This window comes from Ostrea edulis, chromosome 7, assembly GCF_947568905.1.
Source record: "Ostrea edulis chromosome 7, xbOstEdul1.1, whole genome shotgun sequence".
NCBI lineage: Eukaryota > Metazoa > Mollusca > Bivalvia > Ostreida > Ostreidae > Ostrea > Ostrea edulis.
In genome coordinates, this window is record NC_079170.1 from 16,031,202 (window position 1) to 16,051,059 (window position 19,858).

Sequence of the window (19,858 nt, forward strand, 5' to 3'; positions counted from 1 at the left end):
CAAAGATCTCTTCAAATAATTAATGATATCTTCATTTGAATTGAATTATTGATATCATTATTTATTCCGCTGAATTGATGCACACAATAACTTAATTGTTGCTCTCCTCAAATGAATTATAATTTAATGATACCAACAATAGAATTAATGCATGCTACAATTCAATTGAAGAGAGCAATAATTCATTAATGCTAACATCACTTAATGTGCGCAATAAATGGATTATTGCTCTCTTCTATTGAATTAATGATATCATTAATTAAATTGATGCGTGCAATAATTATGTTAGTGAGAGTAATTATCTAATTGAGATATAATCCTTAATTAATTTGACATATCCACAACTGAATGAATGATTTCTTTAATTGAATTGTTGCTCTCTTTTTAAAAACAAAACAACGATGTGCGCATTAATTACTTATGAAATAGCCCTGTATATATAATTAAAAAGATCTATTGAATTAAAAGAGATAATCAAGTCATTCATACAGAGCTCTAAATTAATTTTTGCAAGCAATATTTCCACCACATGGATATTATTGGACTTCAATTATTTGAGCTTATGTAAAACATTAAGATTTTAAAAATCATCCTGGTGAATTTGTATTACAAAAGTCATGAGAGGACACGTCCAGTTTTTGAACAAAAACAGAAAGTAATATATTCCCTTGAATTTGGTCATCCCTGTCCTCAGTGTGTTTCAGACGTGTTTAGTGGGAGGGGGGGGGGGGGGGTCCAACACGTTTAGCGGATATTTAGTTGTTGGCATGTGGCGGGAGCGAAACCAGGAATTATCCAAGGGGAGGACGTAATGAGTGCCTAAAGCACGAAATCTCTAAACAAAAATATCTAAGATGAAGGAAAATCGTGATATTTGGGGGTTTTCTATTACAATTTTGTCCTCATATTTCAAAGTGAGATGATAGTCAAAATTGACATAATTTCCATGTACATATCATAAACATGTAGATATTTTTGTAACAGTATATGAAGGAATCTGGAGCAAATCCTGATTCTGAAGTTATATAAACTGGTGTTATACACCGGATTTTCAAACAATTTATGGTTTTTGCAACGTTTGATTAAAGTTTTCTGTAAGGCCACATCTATGTAGTTACATTTACACAGAATGTTCATGAAAATGTTACCTTTTGGAGTGGAATTAAGATATCGCGTAACATTTTTTTTTTTACAAAGATATCTAATTTTTATCTATATCAAAAGTCAACAAAAAACTTAAAAGTAATACAAAAAATGTATATAATTATTAATACTTGTTTTTAGATCTTTTAGGCACTGCATTATACAGAATTTTGATTTTATTTATCATACTTTTTGGTTGAATTACTACCGAGTCTGGCTCGTACAGCATGTATTGACAAACGAGGGAGTCTATAATCATAGAAGTATATATATATATATATATATATATATATATATATATATATTTATCAGGGAAATCGTTGTGGCCGAGTGGACTTACGCACTGGTTTGACAATCTTGCTTGGCGGTGGGTGCCGTACGTCGCTGGTTCGACCCCGGGCTGGGGCGAAAATTTTCAGTACCTAGTTGTGATTATTTAGTGCTTTATATATATATTATATATATATATATATATATATAAAATGATAATTATTATAAGTTATTATTACAATTAAAGTTATCATTATATACACTACTACCCCTCCCCCGACCGGTCGCGGTAGCTCAATGGTAGAGAGTTCGCTTCGTAACCGGGAGGTCGTGAGTTCAAGCACCGTTCATTCGCAAACCCAATTTTAAGACGTTGAAATTGGTAGTGATTGCTCCTTCGCCAAACGCTCGACATTTAGAAGTGAGAATCACGGATCTTTTAGATGTGACCTTATAAACGTAGATCCCTGGTCGTACATGTAGTAGGTGTTCGCACGATATTTCAAAGAACCCTCACTGCTACGACCTTGAACCCTATGGATACATTGGATAGGTACTCCGCTTAAAGCTGGTTACGTCTCAATATGAATAAAATATTCTCGACGGGACGTAAATTATATAAGCAATCAATCATCCAATCAATACTATCCTCCCCCCTTTTTTTGTTGTTGATTTTCTTAAGGCGATAATTTCAACGAAATGTGTGGATTCCCTGTCTATCCCATCCCAATTTCCATTTTTGTAATCGTTTCACACTTTTTTGTAAGTTTTAGAGATTGGCCTTATGTATTTAGCGTGGTGAGAATGATTGTTTGGATGTTTCAAAGTGTTTGATTGCCCGTGTGTATCAGAGTGTTTAACTGGCCGCGTGTTTCAGAGTGTTCAATTGCCTGTGTGTAAAGGAAAGTGTTCAATTGACCGTGTGTAAAGGAAAGTGTTCAATTGACCGTGTGTAAAAGAAAGTGTTCAATCCCCTGTGTGTAAAGGAAAGTGTTCAATTGCCTGTGTGTAAAGGAAAGTGTTCAATTGACCGTGTGTAAAGGAAAGTGTTCAATTGCCTGTGTGTAAAGGAAAGTGTTCAATTGACCGTGTGTAAAGAAAAGTGTTCAATTGCCTGTGTGTAAAGGAAAGTGTTCAATTGACAGTGTGTAAAGGAAAGTGTTCACTTGATAAGCAAAAATTCAAGGAGTGAATAAAACTATATTTCACAAATTTCGACCGCAGCAATGTCTTCTATGTTGTTTTTAGTACCAAATAGTAAATTTTCGTACTAAAATACCAATAACTGTAGAAGTGTTCAGTTGCAGGTGGGGAGTTAAGGTGTTCATTTGACACGCGTTACACGTATGTGTGTGTGTGTGTGTGTGTGTGTGTGTGTGTGTGTGTGTGTGTGTGTGTGTGTGTGCGTGCGTGCGTGCGTGCGTGCGTGCGTGCATGCGCGTGCGTGTGTGTGTGTGTGTGTGATATTCTTGCCATAAGTACCGGTGGTAGCGCCTACCCAGTCCAGGGCCAATTTCAACAAATCCATATACTATACTGTACGAAAGATTATATACAGTTGCATCGTGAAGAAGTTTTACAATTCATTTTACTCAACGAAATTTGCAAATATCAATTTCGGTGAAAAGTTTCAATATCAAGAAGTCGGTATTCAGCATTTGTTCAAAATGAAGTATTCGTCTTGGATTGGATCACTATGATTAGCAGATTTTCGGAGCCCCTCTCCCACTACCTCTGTGTATGCGTTAGAACAGCTTGATGTTTGTATGGTTTGGTATTCTTCTGTGGGGGGAGGTACAGATGGTATCATCTGCGCATGATCGTAATAGTCTGTTCTATCGATGTCCTTTGATTCATGAAGATGATTGTAGATTGTGTCTATATCCTTTACTGCAACAGGGGTGTTTTCGTATGAAACTGAAGGTTTCACGGCTGAAATGTTTTGACACTGCTGAAAAATGTCCCAAAAAAATAAAATAAGAAAAAACAATGACTTAATTTCCACCAAAGTGGGCAAATAGCAATGATTTGTTGTCTATATATCCAATACAGAATAGGAAATGATTATGAATTGTATTTGACACAGTAGATAAATTACTTTGCAATGAATATACAGTAGTTTTACGGTGTTTAGTTATTGAATGCTTTAGCAATGAATGAGAATCTGAAAAACACGAAAATATTCATGGAACTAAAATAACCACACACTGACTGTCATATCATACACGAATTTACAATTACCTCATGTCCATTAGTGTACTATACATGTATGTTAATTCGCAAAAAACAGAAGTTACCACAATACGCATAGGTGTACATTAACAATCTAACGATTGTCACATTATCTATATATTAACAATTGCTACAAAGGAGTACCATGCATAATAGACATGGATTTACATCTACCACATGCTGACTAACAAAATATACACGGGTTTGTAATAATACACATTTCGAACAATAGGCATTGATTGACATTGATTGACAATAGCAAAATACCGATTCTCACAATATGCATGGAAGTACGAAACTCAATCACCGATTTTCTCATCATGCTTTCATCTACAACAACAAAGAACTATCTACCGTAATATACACTAACATATGATAACCACAAACTACTACCACAATAAATACATACCCAAACTTACCACACATCTAGTATCAAAATATACACATAGATACAATAACCACACATCTAGTGTTACAATATACACATACCTACAATAACTACACATCTAGTGTCACAATATACACATACCTACAATAACCACACATCTAGTGTCACAATATACACATACCTACAATAACCACACATCTAATGTTACAATATACACATACCTACAATAACCACACATCTAGTGTTACAATATACACATACCTACAATAACCACACATCTAGTGTTACAATATACACATACCTACAATAACCACACATTTAGTGTTACAATATACACAGACCTACAATAACCACACATCTAGTGTCACAATATACACATACCTAAAATAACCACACATCTAGTGTCACAATATACACATACCTACAATAACCACACATCTAATGTTACAATATACACATACCTACAATAACCACACATCTAATGTTACAATATACACATACCTACAATAACCTAACATCTAATGCTACAATATACACATACCTATAATAACTACACATCTAGTGTTACAATATACACATACCTACAATAACTACACATCTAGTGTCACAATATACACATACCTACAATAACCACACATCTAGTGTTACAATATACACAAACCTACAATAACCACATATCTAGTATCACAATATACACATACCTACAATAACCACACATCTAGTGTTACAATATACACATACCTACAATAACCACCCATCTAGTGTTACAATATACACATACCTACAATAACCACACATCTAGTATCACAATATACACATACCTACAATAACCACACATCTAGTGTTACAATATACACATACCTACAATAACTACACATCTAGTGTCACAATATACACATACCTAAAATAATCACACATCTAGTGTTACAATATACACACACCTACAATAACCACACATCTAGTATCACAATATACACATACCTACAATAACCACACATCTAGTGTCAAAATATACACATACCTACAATAACCACACATCTAGTGTTACAATATACACATACCTACAATAACCACACATCTAGTGTTACCATATACACATACCTACAATAACCACACATCTAGTGTCACAATATACACATACCTACAATAACTACACATCTAGTATCACAATATACACATACCTACAATAACCACACATCTAGTATCACAATATACACATACCTACAATAATCACACGTCTAGTGTTACAATATACACATACCTACAATAACTACACATCTAGTGTCACAATATACACATACCTACAATAACTATACATCTAGTGTTACAATATACACATACCTACAATAACTACACATCTAGTGTTACAATATACACATACCTACAATAACCACACATCTAGTGTCACAATATACACATACCTACAATAATCACACATCTAGTATCACAATATACACATACCTACAATAATCACACATCTAGTATCATAATATACACATACCTACAATAACCACACATCTAGTGTCACAATATACACATACCTACAATAACCACACATCTAGTGTTACAATATACACATACCTACAATAACTACACATCTAGTGTTACAATATACACATACCTACAATAATCACACATCTAGTGTCACAATATACACATACCTACAATAACCACACATCTAGTGTTACAATATACACATACCTACAATAACTACACATCTAGTGTTACAATATACACATACCTACAATAATCACACATCTAGTATCACAATATACACATACCTACAATAACCACACATCTAGTGTCACAATATACACATACCTACAATAACCACACATCTAGTGTTACAATATACACATACCTACAATAACTACACATCTAGTGTTACAATATACACATACCTACAATAATCACACATCTAGTGTCACAATATACACATACCTACAATAACCACACATCTAATGTTACAATATACACATACCTACAATAATCACACATCTAGTGTTACAATATACACATACCTACAATAATCACACATCTATTGTCACAATATACACATACCTACAATAACCACACATCTAGTGTCACAATATACACATACCTATAATAATCACACATCTAATATCACAATATACACATACCTACAATAACCAAACATCTAGTATCACAATATACACATACCTACAATAATCACACATCTAGTGTTACAATATACACATACCTACAATAATCACACATCTAGTGTTACAATATACACATACCTACAATAATCACACATCTAGTGTTACAATATACACATACCTACAATAACCACACATCTAGTGTTACAATATACACATACCTACAATAACCACACATCTAGTGTCACAATATACACATACCTATAATAATCACACATCTAATATCACAATATACACATACCTACAATAACCAAACATCTAGTATCACAATATACACATACCTACAATAATCACACATCTAGTATCACAATATACACATACCTACAATAACCACACATCTAGTATCACAATATACACATACCTACAATAACTACACATCTAGTGTTGCAATATACACATACCTACAATAACCACACATCTAGTATCACAATATACACATACCTACAATAACCACACATCTAGTGTTACAATATACACATACCTACAATAACTACACATCTAGTGTTACAATATACACATACCTACAATAACCACACATCTAGTGTTACAATATACACATACCTACAATAACCACACATCTAGTGTTACAATATACACATACCTACAATAATCACACATCTAGTGTTACAATATACACATACCCTAATTAACCACACATCTAGTATCACAATATACACATGCCTACAATAATCACACATCTAGTATCACAATATACACATACCTACAATAACCACACATCTAGTGTTACAATATACACATACCTACAATAACCACACATCTAGTGTTACAATATACACATACCTACAATAACCACACATCTACTGTTACAATATACACATACCTACAATAATCACACGTCTAGTATCACAATATACACATACCTACAATAACCACACATCTAGTGTTACAATATACACATACCTACAATAACCACACATCTACTGTTACAATATACACATACCTACAATAATCACACGTCTAGTATCACAATATACACATACCTACAATAATCACACGTCTAGTGTTACAATATACACATACCTACAATAACCACACATCTAGTATCACAATATACACATACCTACAATAACCACACATCTAGTGTTACAATATACACAAACCTACAATAACCACACATCTAGTGTTACAATATACACATACCTACAATAACCACACATCTAGTATCACAATATACACATACCTACAATAACCACACATCTAGTGTTACAATATACACATACCTACAATAATTACACATCTAGTGTTACAATATACACATACCAACAATACACACATCTAGTATCACAATATACACATACCTAAAATAACCACACATCTAGTGTTACAATATACACATACCTACAATAACCACACATCTAGTGTTACCATATACACATACCTACAATAACCACACATCTAGTGTCACAATATACACATACCCTAATTAACCACACATCTAGTATTACAATATACACATACCTACAATAACCACACATCTAGTGTCACAATATACACATACCTACAATAACCACACATCTAGTGTTACAATATACACATACCTACAATAACTACACATCTAATATCACAATATACACATACCTGAAATAACCACACATCTAGTGTTACAATATACACATACCTACAATAACCACGACATCTAGTGTCACAATATACACATACCTATAATAACTACACATCTAGTATCACAATATACACATACCTACAATACCACACATCTAGTGTTACAATATACACATACCTACAATAATCACACATCTAGTGTACAATATACACATACCAACAATAACCACACATCTAGTGTTACAATATACACATACCCACAATAACCACACATCTAGTGTTACAATATACACATACCTACAATAACCACACATCTAATGTTACAATATACACATACCTACAATAACCACACATCTAGTGTTACAATATACACATACCTACAATAATCACACATCTAGTATCACAATATACACATACCTACAATAATCACACGTCTAGTGTTACAATATACACATACCTACAATAATTACACATCTAGTGTACAATATACACATACCTACAATAACCACACATCTAGTATCACAATATACACATACCTACAATAACCACACATCTAGTGTTACAATATACACATACCTACAATAACCACACATCTACTGTTACAATATACACATACCTACAATAATCACACGCTAGTGGTACAATATACACATACCTACAATAATCACACATCTAGTATCACAATATACACATACCTACAATAACCACACATCTAGTGTTACAATATACACATGCCTACAATAACCACACATCTAGTATCACAATATACACATACCTACAATAACCACACATCTAGTATCACAATATACACAAACCTACAATAACTACACATCTAGTATTACAATATACACATACCTACAATAACCACACATCTAGTGTTACAATATACACATACCTATAATAACCACACATTTAGGTGTTACAATATACACATACCTACAATAATTACACATCTAGTGTTACAATAGACACAGACCTACAATAATCACACATCTAGTGTTACAAGATACACATACCTACAATAACTACACATCTAGTGTTACAAGATACACATACCTACAATAACTACACATCTAGTGTCACAATATACACATACCTACAATAACCACACATCTAGTATTACAATATACGACATACCTACAATAATCACACATCTAGTATCACAATATACACAACCTACAATAACTACACATCTAGTATCACAATATACACAGACCTACAATAACCACACATCTAGTGTTACAATATACACATACCTACAATAACTACACATCTAGTGTTACAATATACACATACCTACAATAATCACACATCTAGTATCACAATATACACATACCTACAATAACCACACATCTAGTATCACAATATACACAGACCTACAATAACTACACATCTAGGTGTTACAATATACACATACCTACAATAACTACACATCTAGTGTCACAATATACACATACCTACAATAACCACACATCTACTGTTACAATATACACATACCTACAATAATCACACATCTAGTATCACAATATACACATACCTACAATAACCACACATCTAGTGTTACAATATACACATACCTATAATAACCACACATCTAGTGTTACAATATACACATACCTACAATAACTACACATCTAGTATCACAATATACACACACCTACAATAATCACACATCTAGTGTTACAATATACACATACCTACAATAACCACACATCTAGTGTTACCATATACACATACCTACAATAATCACACATCTAGTATCACAATATACACATACCTACAATAACCACACATCTAGTGTCACAATATACACATACCTACAATAATCACACATCTAGTGTCACAATATACACATACCTACAATAACCACACATCTAGTGTTACAATATACACATACCTACAATAACCAAACATCTAGTGTCACAATATACACATACCTACAATAATCACACATCTAGTGTCACAATATACACATACCTACAATAATCACACATCTAGTGTTACAATATACACATACCTACAATAACCACACATCTAGTGTTACCATATACACATACCTACAATAATCACACATCTAGTATCACAATATACACATACCTACAATAACCACACATCTAGTGTCACAATATACACATACCTACAATAATCACACATCTAGTGTCACAATATACACATACCTACAATAATCACACATCTAGTGTCACAATATACACATACCTACAATAACCAAACATCTAGTATTACAATATACACATACCTACAATAACCACACATCTAGTGTTACAATATACACATACCTACAATAATCACACATCTAATGTTACAATATACACAGACCTACAATAACTACACATCTAGTGTTACAATATACACATACCTACAATAACTACACATCTAGTGTCACAATATACACATACCTACAATAATCACATGTCTAGTGTCACAATATACACATACCTACAATAATCACACATCTAGTGTTACAATATACACATACCTACAATAACCACACATCTAATGTTACAATATACACATACCTACAATAACCACACATCTAGTATCACAATATACACATACCTACAATAACCACACATCTAGTGTTACAATATACACATACCTACAATAACTACACATCTAGTGTCACAATATACACATACCTACAATAATCACATGTCTAGTGTCACAATATACACATACCTACAATAATCACACATCTAGTGTTACAATATACACATACCTACAATAATCACACATCTAGTGTTACAATATACACAAACCTACAATAATCACACATCTAGTGTCACAATATACACATACCTATAATAATCACATGTCTAGTATCACAATATACACATACCTACAATAACCACACATCTAGTGTTACAATATACACATACCTACAATAACCACCCATCTAGTGTTACAATATAGAGTGACCTACAGTATCCACATATCAACCTTCAAAAGCCACATGCCGATTTTCCTTATATGCATAGACAGGTACAAGTAACGAACGGTGATCAATCGCATGAATACCAAAACAGAATACAAAATTGAGTGTAGGACAACCACGGACCCCCCCCCCCCCCCCCCCCCCCCTCCCTTTCCCTGAAAACGCCATTTGGGATCGGGCGCATGGGATGAGTACATTTGTAGGTATTTATATCTACCGCTCACCGATTAACCACACACCAGTTAGGTACCACAATATAGACACTAATATCTACTCGCCAGTTGTGGTTATTTATATCTCAATGTAATGATAGACATTATATCATGAACGCGCTGCAGGTGTAAAGATTGCGCGTATGGATGTTGATAAATATAATGCATCTATTTCAATGGCTGGGAATTCCGACAGACACGAAATTGAAATGTAAAGATAAAAAATTAATTTGGTTTTTTAATTGCATGAGGGTATGAATTGCGACGCTTCACAATGGCATAACTTTAAGGAAACAACGCATGTTTCTAACTTTTTTCATTTTTTCAACAAATTTAATTCTTGTCATGCCTAAAACTTTTAACTGAACTATTTTGTGTAGTTTTCGAGTTTGAAAGCGATGAAATTCAAATCTTGAGATCTTCATATTCACTTTCGCCATTATGTGTTACGTCATATGATATGCGCCCTCGGGTTTGAAAACATCTTTTAGCCATTTCATCAAAAACTTAGATTTAACGATAAAAACCAATTATCACTTAACAGCTTGCAAATGATATTGCATTAAGACGATTTGTGCCGTGTTTGGGTGTACTAGTTGTCATTAGAAAGGATTTAGAGTGAGTATTTTTTTTTTAATTTGTCGTAGGAAGGTACGAGGAAAAAGACGTGGATAATTTTTTGTTGGGAGCAAGAACTTTACCTTTAAAAAACACCCAGTCACCTTTTCAAAAGCGCTTGGACAGAGACCCTGATAAACTGCGAGAAAATTGATATATCGAAGCTAAGCACTGCATAATTATGTTCTGGTCTTCAAATTCAATATACACTCGGATCAACTGACCTTAACTTGTAACAACATACGCGGTAGAACTTGTGCTTCCAGTTTCTACCAACTAGTATATTTACAAAAAAATTAAAGATACAAAATAATTGAAATTTTAGTTATATATAATAGAATATTGTATTTCCTAACTTAAATTGAATTATAAACTTATTTCCCCATTGAACTCGTAAAATATTGAGTGCGGCGTCGGTATAACGCCGTGCTCCCACTTCCTAACGACGTACAGCTCACAATTCAAAAATAATAAGATTGCTTTATCAAAATAAGACGATGTGATTTTCAGTTTAAATTTGATTATTTTTATTGACTTGTGTGTGTTTGTACTTTTTCGTTCTTTCCGAAATGCACCCGTGACAGTAACTTGGCCTAGGGCCTTGTTGTCAACAATGTAACGTATTATAATTTGTCTAATCGAAAAATAAATGATAATTGCACTGTTTATTTTAGAGAAACATCGCCAATTACAGATGTATAAAGGAATAGCATTAAGTTTGTATACAGCGACCCATTTAAACATTTACTCGCAATATCGCTGATTTCATACACGCTTCCCTCGCTATATTTGGGTATTTACATCGCTATATGTATGCACTGGTGGCGAAAACATATAAAACCACGTGACTACCTACCTAATTAACTAGACTTTTTGAAATCGGGGCTTAAATTTAAGTCTGTATTGTGGTTAATTATATCAAAATTTCGGCGAGCGAACTATTAGAATTAATTAGTATAAGCATAAGAAAGACAAAATACATGTAATTTTGTATACTTTGAAAACATGACATGTGTCCTGTAATGAATCGTGTGAAGTATCCCAGTTCATAGATTCATGTACTAACATCAATCAACGGGTGTCCAATAACCGCCCGCTGGTTGTCAAAGTAAACATATAGAACACAATATGTATTTACAATTGCCACGCACCAACTACATATCTAATCAACACAAGAATACAGTTACATATTGTACCCTACACCCCCATTGGCCAATTACAACGATAGAAATGGTTGCACACGGTACACTAATTTATCCCCATAGGCGTGGATCAACAACATCCCCACGCAAGATTACTTTGATTGGGTAGGCACTACGGTATCAATTATGAAATTAGAAAATGGTAATGGTTCTTCACGATATATGAAACGTTATGCGATATTAGTTTAAGACTACGTTCAAAAGCACAAACCTGGAGTGTAATCAAAAGTTATATAGATAAAAAAGAATTACGTTTTGGTCCATGATTTGTGTGTATATATCCCCGCTGGGGTTTGTGGTCTTCTCAGGGATGCCCTTGCTGCATTCATACGCTGGATTATGTCTTACCGTCTTAAGATTTTTTCTGCAAATTGAAATTCTCAAATTAGAAAATATCCGAGAAAGCAGCCGAATTCTGCATCTGCATTACTGATGCTCTGTCATTTAAAAATTTTCTTCTAAATCCCGATAACAATAATAATTGATATTTATAATAAAAATTGTTACTCCAAATTACAATACATTGCTGGCATACACACCATGTTTCGTGATGGTTGTTAAGGTACATGTATCCCCCCCCTCCAATTAGCACAGGGAACTATGATATTCTAGACAATTATGAATTTGAAGAACCGTATAAAGTTATTTGTTCTTACAATTAATCTTATCTAAACATTTTTGTTTTCATTACTTGTTTTGCCTGCTATTCGACGGCTTGGATTTTCTCCTTAGGATGAGGGAGGTAAGAAACATTAAGACAGCCCCGAGCACGACGCCCCCTATCAATGCACCGATAATTGCCCCGTAGGACGTCACTGAAAAATATCAGAATATATATTATCATGCTTAGAAAACACAATGTTGCATTATAATATTACGGGTAGTGATAATCTGGTAAACCTTACCCGTTTCCACAGGATTTGAATCTTTCAAAAAATCTGAAAAGTTGAATAACTTTTTGGGTGATTTACAGTGTAAATGCTATACTGCGTTTAAAAGTAACGACGGTCTAAGATAAAATACAAGGTAGGAATACAACTATATCAATCTTTGTGGCATTGCGAATAGCAGTGTACATGTACCTGGATTTGGTGTAGAAATAAATGTTGAGTTTGTTAAATTCCCAGGACCGGAAGTGGCTGACACAACACTGCTCGTGACTGGAGTGGAAGGTGGAAGTTTTCGATAAATATCAAATATTCATTTTGTAGAAGTAAAAAATTTGTGCATGGTTTTCATATTGGTAGATATGGTAATTTATAAGAGAATAAATTCTGGAAATTTGGGTTAAACTGTTACATTGGTGTTTGCGTATAAATTATCTATTAAAAATACATAATTATTATTTGATACTGAAACACATGAGTATTTTTTTTAAGATATCGAGAAATATATTTCTGAGAAATTAATTAATCTACAAATTTGTTTTTAAAAAAAGTAGAGAGGGGAAACCATTTTTTTTTTAAATTCACTTGTAAAAAATGAAAGTGTTGTAATATTGAGTTATATACTTTCTTGGGTCGTCGAAGTTGTAGTTGAAATGGAGGTGCTCGTAGAACATGTGTCTTCATGTACTGAAAAGATAAAAAAAATCTTAAGGACGATCTATACTCGCACTATTATGGGTTCAAAAAGTGAAGAAGAAAAAGTGTATCAATTAATTCAAACAATATTATATTCAATACTGAATGGGATTGGTCAGCAGGAAAAGAAAACTAGTAGACCTATACCTGATACTGAAATGTTTAATAGTGTATTCATTTCAACTTCATCTATCTTAATTTAACTGACGTACATAAACAGAAGTATATGCCAACATCAGAAAACCGCACATTTTCATCAAACAGCGTTGTTACAGCAAGTTTGATCGCTTCGGCACGTTCAGTCGCCCAGCAACGATACGTGGGGCACGTTTGGTCGCCGAGTGACCGAATGTGCCGAAAGGGTGGACACGAATGATCGTCAATTTTAGGCCATACCCGAGCACGAATGGTCACCATCCAAGACTCCATCCCAAATCCCATCTTTGGTTTTGTTTTGCAAAAAGGTGTATTTATTCGTTCGTGCGTGTCTGTGTGTATTTGAGTGACGGTGCGCATCCATGTGCGCACATGTGCATTTGTGTATATGCATGTGCGTGCATGCGTATGAATGAGCATTCATGTGTAATCGAGCTTGTTTTGCTTAACACACGCACATACGTGCACACATTTGTGACACAAGTCAAGCACGACACAAAGCAAACAACCAAAAACATGGGTATTTTTGGATGAAATTCAATGTGAATTTAATTTGCAAACACACAAGTGGCAACGTTTCAGGAACACAATGCTCTTACATACCACCATCCTTATGATATGTCATCTTTACATTTATTCCTCTCTAAAGATATCTCATTAATTCTAAAAGTTATAAGATATCTTCTAAAGTTTATGATATATCTTATGATGTCCTTTAAAAGATTGCTCAATTAATTAGATATTATTTAACGTCCTTTTCCATAATTTTTCACTCATATGGAGACATCAGCATACATAATGATATATCTTATATTTTTCTTCATAAAGTATCTCATTAAATATATGGAATACCTTACATAGTATATGATATTTCATAAACTTTATAAGACAATTTATTAATGTTTTTGATTTAAGATATCTCATAAAATACCGTGTAACTGTTACAAAATATCTTATTACTTTTATAAGCTATCTTATCAAAGAAAATTTATAAGATATTTCATTTATTTTATAAGATATCTTATAAAACATATGTTTTATATGTTATTATACCTCAGTATAGAATTCTATGCAACACGTAATATAATTGGTTTAGACAGTCACGTGTCAGGAATGACAAAACTTCATATCTTCCTCTCAAACATCATATCTCCTCATCATATTTCACCCATTGGGCAGCCTCGGACATTTTCCATGAATTTAACGTCAAGGTAGACGAAGTTCATTGTGCAAAAAAACTGGTTATCATATCACTGTATTTCGTTGTTTGTACCATCTAATACGTTGACGGCGCAGTGTTACCGTGAGGGCGATCTCAGCTACGTACAATACATATGAGCGGACTCCAATTTCAAATACTATATTGCGTGTTTTGATATTTGGTTTATCCAACGAGTTAATATAATAATGTAGTTTTACTATTTTACGCCACCTGTATGGCATGCAACATTAGGCATATTCTCTGTGCACTTAATAAAATATGTCAACGGTTTGAAGGGTTGTTTCGAATCGGAATAGAATGTGTTGTAAATTTTATAGGGGACGTCCAATTGCATCTGATTTCTCATAGAAGGCTACCAGAAAGCGCCACATCTCCCTTAGATTTTACCCACTCGCTGTTCGGTTTGATAAAACCAGAACAAAAAGAATTTGGAGAAGAAGGATGAGGATTAGATGGGAGGGGAATAGGTGTAGAAGGAGGAGAGGGAGGAGAAAAGCAAAGTTGGGGTTTGGGACTGTGAGCTTGGGTGGCGACCATTCGTGCTCGGGTATGGCCTAAAATTGACGACCATTCGTGCCAACCCTCACGGCACACTTGATCACCCGGCGACGATACATGCGGCACGAAGGGTCACCAGCGACCAAACGTGCGGCACAATCAGTCGTCGGCGACTGAACGTGCTGAGGCGACCAAACGTGCCGTAACACAGCGTGATAAAAAATGCATGAACACTGGTTAAAATGACAAAATGCAAATATTAACATTTTGTATTAAAACTGCCACTTTATGAATAAATACAATGTACTAAATTAATTCTGAATATCAAGGAAATTATTGTATAAAAGAATACAAAAGAGAGAATACCCCTTTATGTATCAATGCCCTTGTCACATTTTATATATATATATGATTGATTGATTGATTAAATATTGTTTAACGTTCCTTTCGAGAATATTTCACTCATATGGATGCGTCACCACTGCCGGTGAAAGGCTGCAAAATTTAGGCCTATGCTCGGTGCTTATGACCACTGAGCAGGGAGGGCTCTTTATCGTGCAACACCTGCTGTGACACGGGACCTCGGTTTTTGCGGTCTCATGCGAAGGACCGCCCCATTTAGTCGCCCCTTACGACAAGCAAGGGGGTACTGAGGACCTATTCTAACCCGGATCCCCACGAGACATGTTTTAGAAAATATAAACATTTTCTGTACCAACGTGTTTAAATTTTATTACACTTTGTGTAAAAATTAAAATTACAATTTAGAAGTTTTTGTTGAAACCTATCAAGTTACTTTTTAAATTACATGGATTTTTAGGTATAATCCTGATTTGATTATTAGATAATATATCAATTTCAAATAATGATATAACGGATTTCATGATGATGTGCAATGTTTTATATAACACTAAGCACACGGTCATGAAAATCTACCGCTTTGAACAAGATTGCAGGATGGAAAAAAATAAAACATACATTACAATAGTCATTCAACTTACCTAGATTCTTGATAAGGAATTCGCTTTCAATGGAACAGTTGAAAAATAATTCCCCACACTTGCACCACCTTGGCATCAATTTAGAGTCGTTCATGAAATTAGATGACAGTATTGTCAGGGACACAGAGACCTTTACTGGTTTTGACCACCGTGAATTACAGCTTCGTGCTGTCCGGACGCAGATGATTTCCCCGTGAGAACAAGATGCATCTTCAAATTACAAAATTAAATGTCAAATATCTATATTAGGCTGCCAAACATTGAAATCACAATTTGAATTTCTTTTTCTCATTTTTCGAAAACCATAACTGGTGTTAACTACATGAAATTTTCGTGAGCAGATCTTTTCTTTATCTTGAAACTTGCCCATAATGTTATGTACATTTGTTGAAGATGATTGATAGAAAGAACAGAACCACAGAGAAGATGTACCTATATTATTACTACACTCCATTGAAAGCTTTTTGTACGTATTAATGACAGTTCCCAGGCAGTCAAATCTGTTAAAAAAAAAAAAAAAAAAAAAAAAAAAAAAAAACATAATAAAATAAAGGTACAGCACATATAGCAGGATGGACTTTGAAATGATGTATCGGCAATTTTGAAGAACAAATTGACACTAAAATGTATTATTTCATACTTGAATCTAGGAAATGAGGACATTAATTACCTGGAATGAGGACATTAATTACCTGGAATGAGGACATTAATTACCTGGAATGAGGATGTTTATGGTATTGTTACAAGTGTACCTTTTTTTACTCATACTTCATAATTAACACTTAATAAAATCAAAATATATCAAAAGCATTCTTTTTTTCAGATTCCATTATAGATGGATATACATGCTGGGGTGACAACCGGAATAACACTCAGTAAATTTGTTTCACCACCCCCCCCCCCCCCATTAATATCACATTTGCACACCCGATATATTAGGAAATGAATATTACATGGGCTCTCAGTTTAAAACAACACATTTTACCCTAAAGTTACAAATTTATGTGAAATCAAACGCGTGCATAAATGTACATGTAGAAGGAAGAAAATGAACGTGTAACGTTTAAAGTTTAATTTCATCTACACAGGGTTTAAATATATCTGCCGGGTCACCGGGACAATCAGTGAAGCGATAAATCAGTACAATATCAGGGAACAATAAAATTCTGATATGTACACGAGTTATTTACTTTGAAATATTAGATAACAAAAGTTTTGTAAATATGTGTACATACGCATCAATAAGATCACTATTAGATTGCAGCTGGACGTGCTCAATACCACGTGACACCAAGAACAATACACACACTGAAATAAATGTAACACAGAAAACTGAAACGACAATACAACATTTAACTTAGTTCCCATACCTTTATATCAGATCATTAATTCTCACGACAATTAAATTGATATAATATACACATATACGTTATTCCGCATACCTTGCGTTCGAAAAATGGACATCATTTTATCACAACAAATGAAAACCACTGGTACTTCCTGCTTAGTACATTTAAATGTCCGAGGTGAATTCACCCGTATAATGGCAATGTCGGATGAATTCGTTTCGAGTTCCTTGTTCACATTATGTACTTGTCATGGAGCCAACTCTTCTATTCTAACACACCTTTTGGATAATAAAACACGGCATATACGTTTGAAAAGTGTTATTTATTTAGTCATGAAAATTTGTATACAAATGGAGGACGCAAGTGAAGACTAGAGACAATGTTAGAGTAGATCAACTGTCCTCTCACACACGCATATAAACTAAACTGCCTGCCATAAAAAGGACGTCGTAAAAATAGCCCTAACCAGGCTCTCTCTGAGTGAGGTGTGTCTTAGGCATGAATAATGAAATGTGCGTCAAAGGTCATCTTTAGGTCTGTAGTGCATGAACCTCATGTCCATTCCTTCTAAACATCATTCCATGTCTTGTGTCTTTAAAGGTTCGTGTTTGCCCTTTTCTCATTTTTGTATTCTTTATATAGGATTTATAAAACTGATCATTGTTCGTTATTTTACCTCATAAATCTCAATTGTTTTTATGTGTCAGTCAATATTTACTTTTTTAATTTCATTAAGAAACTTCACTTACCTGAACTGTTTCAAGCCCCGACGGTTATTTCAATGTGCACGTAAAGATGAAAAATAATAGCACAGACCATTGTCATACGAAATTAAGCGGTGTATCATATATATCAAGAGGCCCGTGGGATAAATCGCACACCTGGGTCATATTGGCCTAGTTGTTCGACTGTTGTGATTTTTAAGAGATTTAAAAAAAATGTTTATTCCCATAAGAAATGACCGCACATTGTGACCATAATCTAGCCCCAAAAGGGTCACGGCATACTCAAACTTGAATTCACACAACCTGGGAATTCCGAAACACTAATATAACTAACATGGTCTTGGGAAAAGACAATTACCCTCATTGGCAATATTACAGTTATAAAACATTAGTTCTACCCATGTTGAATCATATTTTTATGTTTATCCCCAACCCGTCTGTGTTATATTGTAAAGAAGTAGAAAAAACCCTGTTCTTTTCAATTGTAAGGAACGGTCCTTGTTAAGAAATATAAAAATGGAGGTGTGAAGATGATTAATCTAAAC

At 33.9% G+C, this 19,858-nt stretch overlaps 1 protein-coding gene across 3 annotated transcripts; it reads right to left on the bottom strand.

Annotated features, from left to right (window-relative positions):
- Nucleotides 1–2,983: 2,983 nt before the first annotated feature.
- Nucleotides 2,984–18,953, bottom strand: LOC130047848 (uncharacterized). Of its 3 annotated transcripts, XM_056143473.1 has the most exons (11): nucleotides 18,682–18,727; nucleotides 18,475–18,547; nucleotides 17,910–17,953; nucleotides 17,672–17,739; nucleotides 17,240–17,449; nucleotides 14,291–14,353; nucleotides 13,862–13,939; nucleotides 13,685–13,717; nucleotides 13,471–13,594; nucleotides 13,032–13,143; nucleotides 2,984–3,364 (listed from the first exon to the last, which is right to left on the bottom strand). In XM_056143473.1, exons 4-11 carry the CDS (start codon nucleotides 17,691–17,693, stop codon nucleotides 3,065–3,067), a joined length of 942 nt encoding a protein of 313 aa, XP_055999448.1. In that variant the 5' UTR covers nucleotides 17,694–17,739; nucleotides 17,910–17,953; nucleotides 18,475–18,547; nucleotides 18,682–18,727; the 3' UTR covers nucleotides 2,984–3,064. The 3 variants fall into 3 exon arrangements, with proteins under 3 accessions (XP_055999448.1, XP_055999447.1, XP_055999446.1); XM_056143472.1 differs by lacking the exon at nucleotides 17,910–17,953 and having other exon boundaries at nucleotides 2,984–3,361; nucleotides 18,682–18,953; XM_056143471.1 differs by lacking the exon at nucleotides 17,910–17,953 and having other exon boundaries at nucleotides 18,682–18,953.
- Between the last annotated feature and the right edge of the window lie 905 nt (nucleotides 18,954–19,858).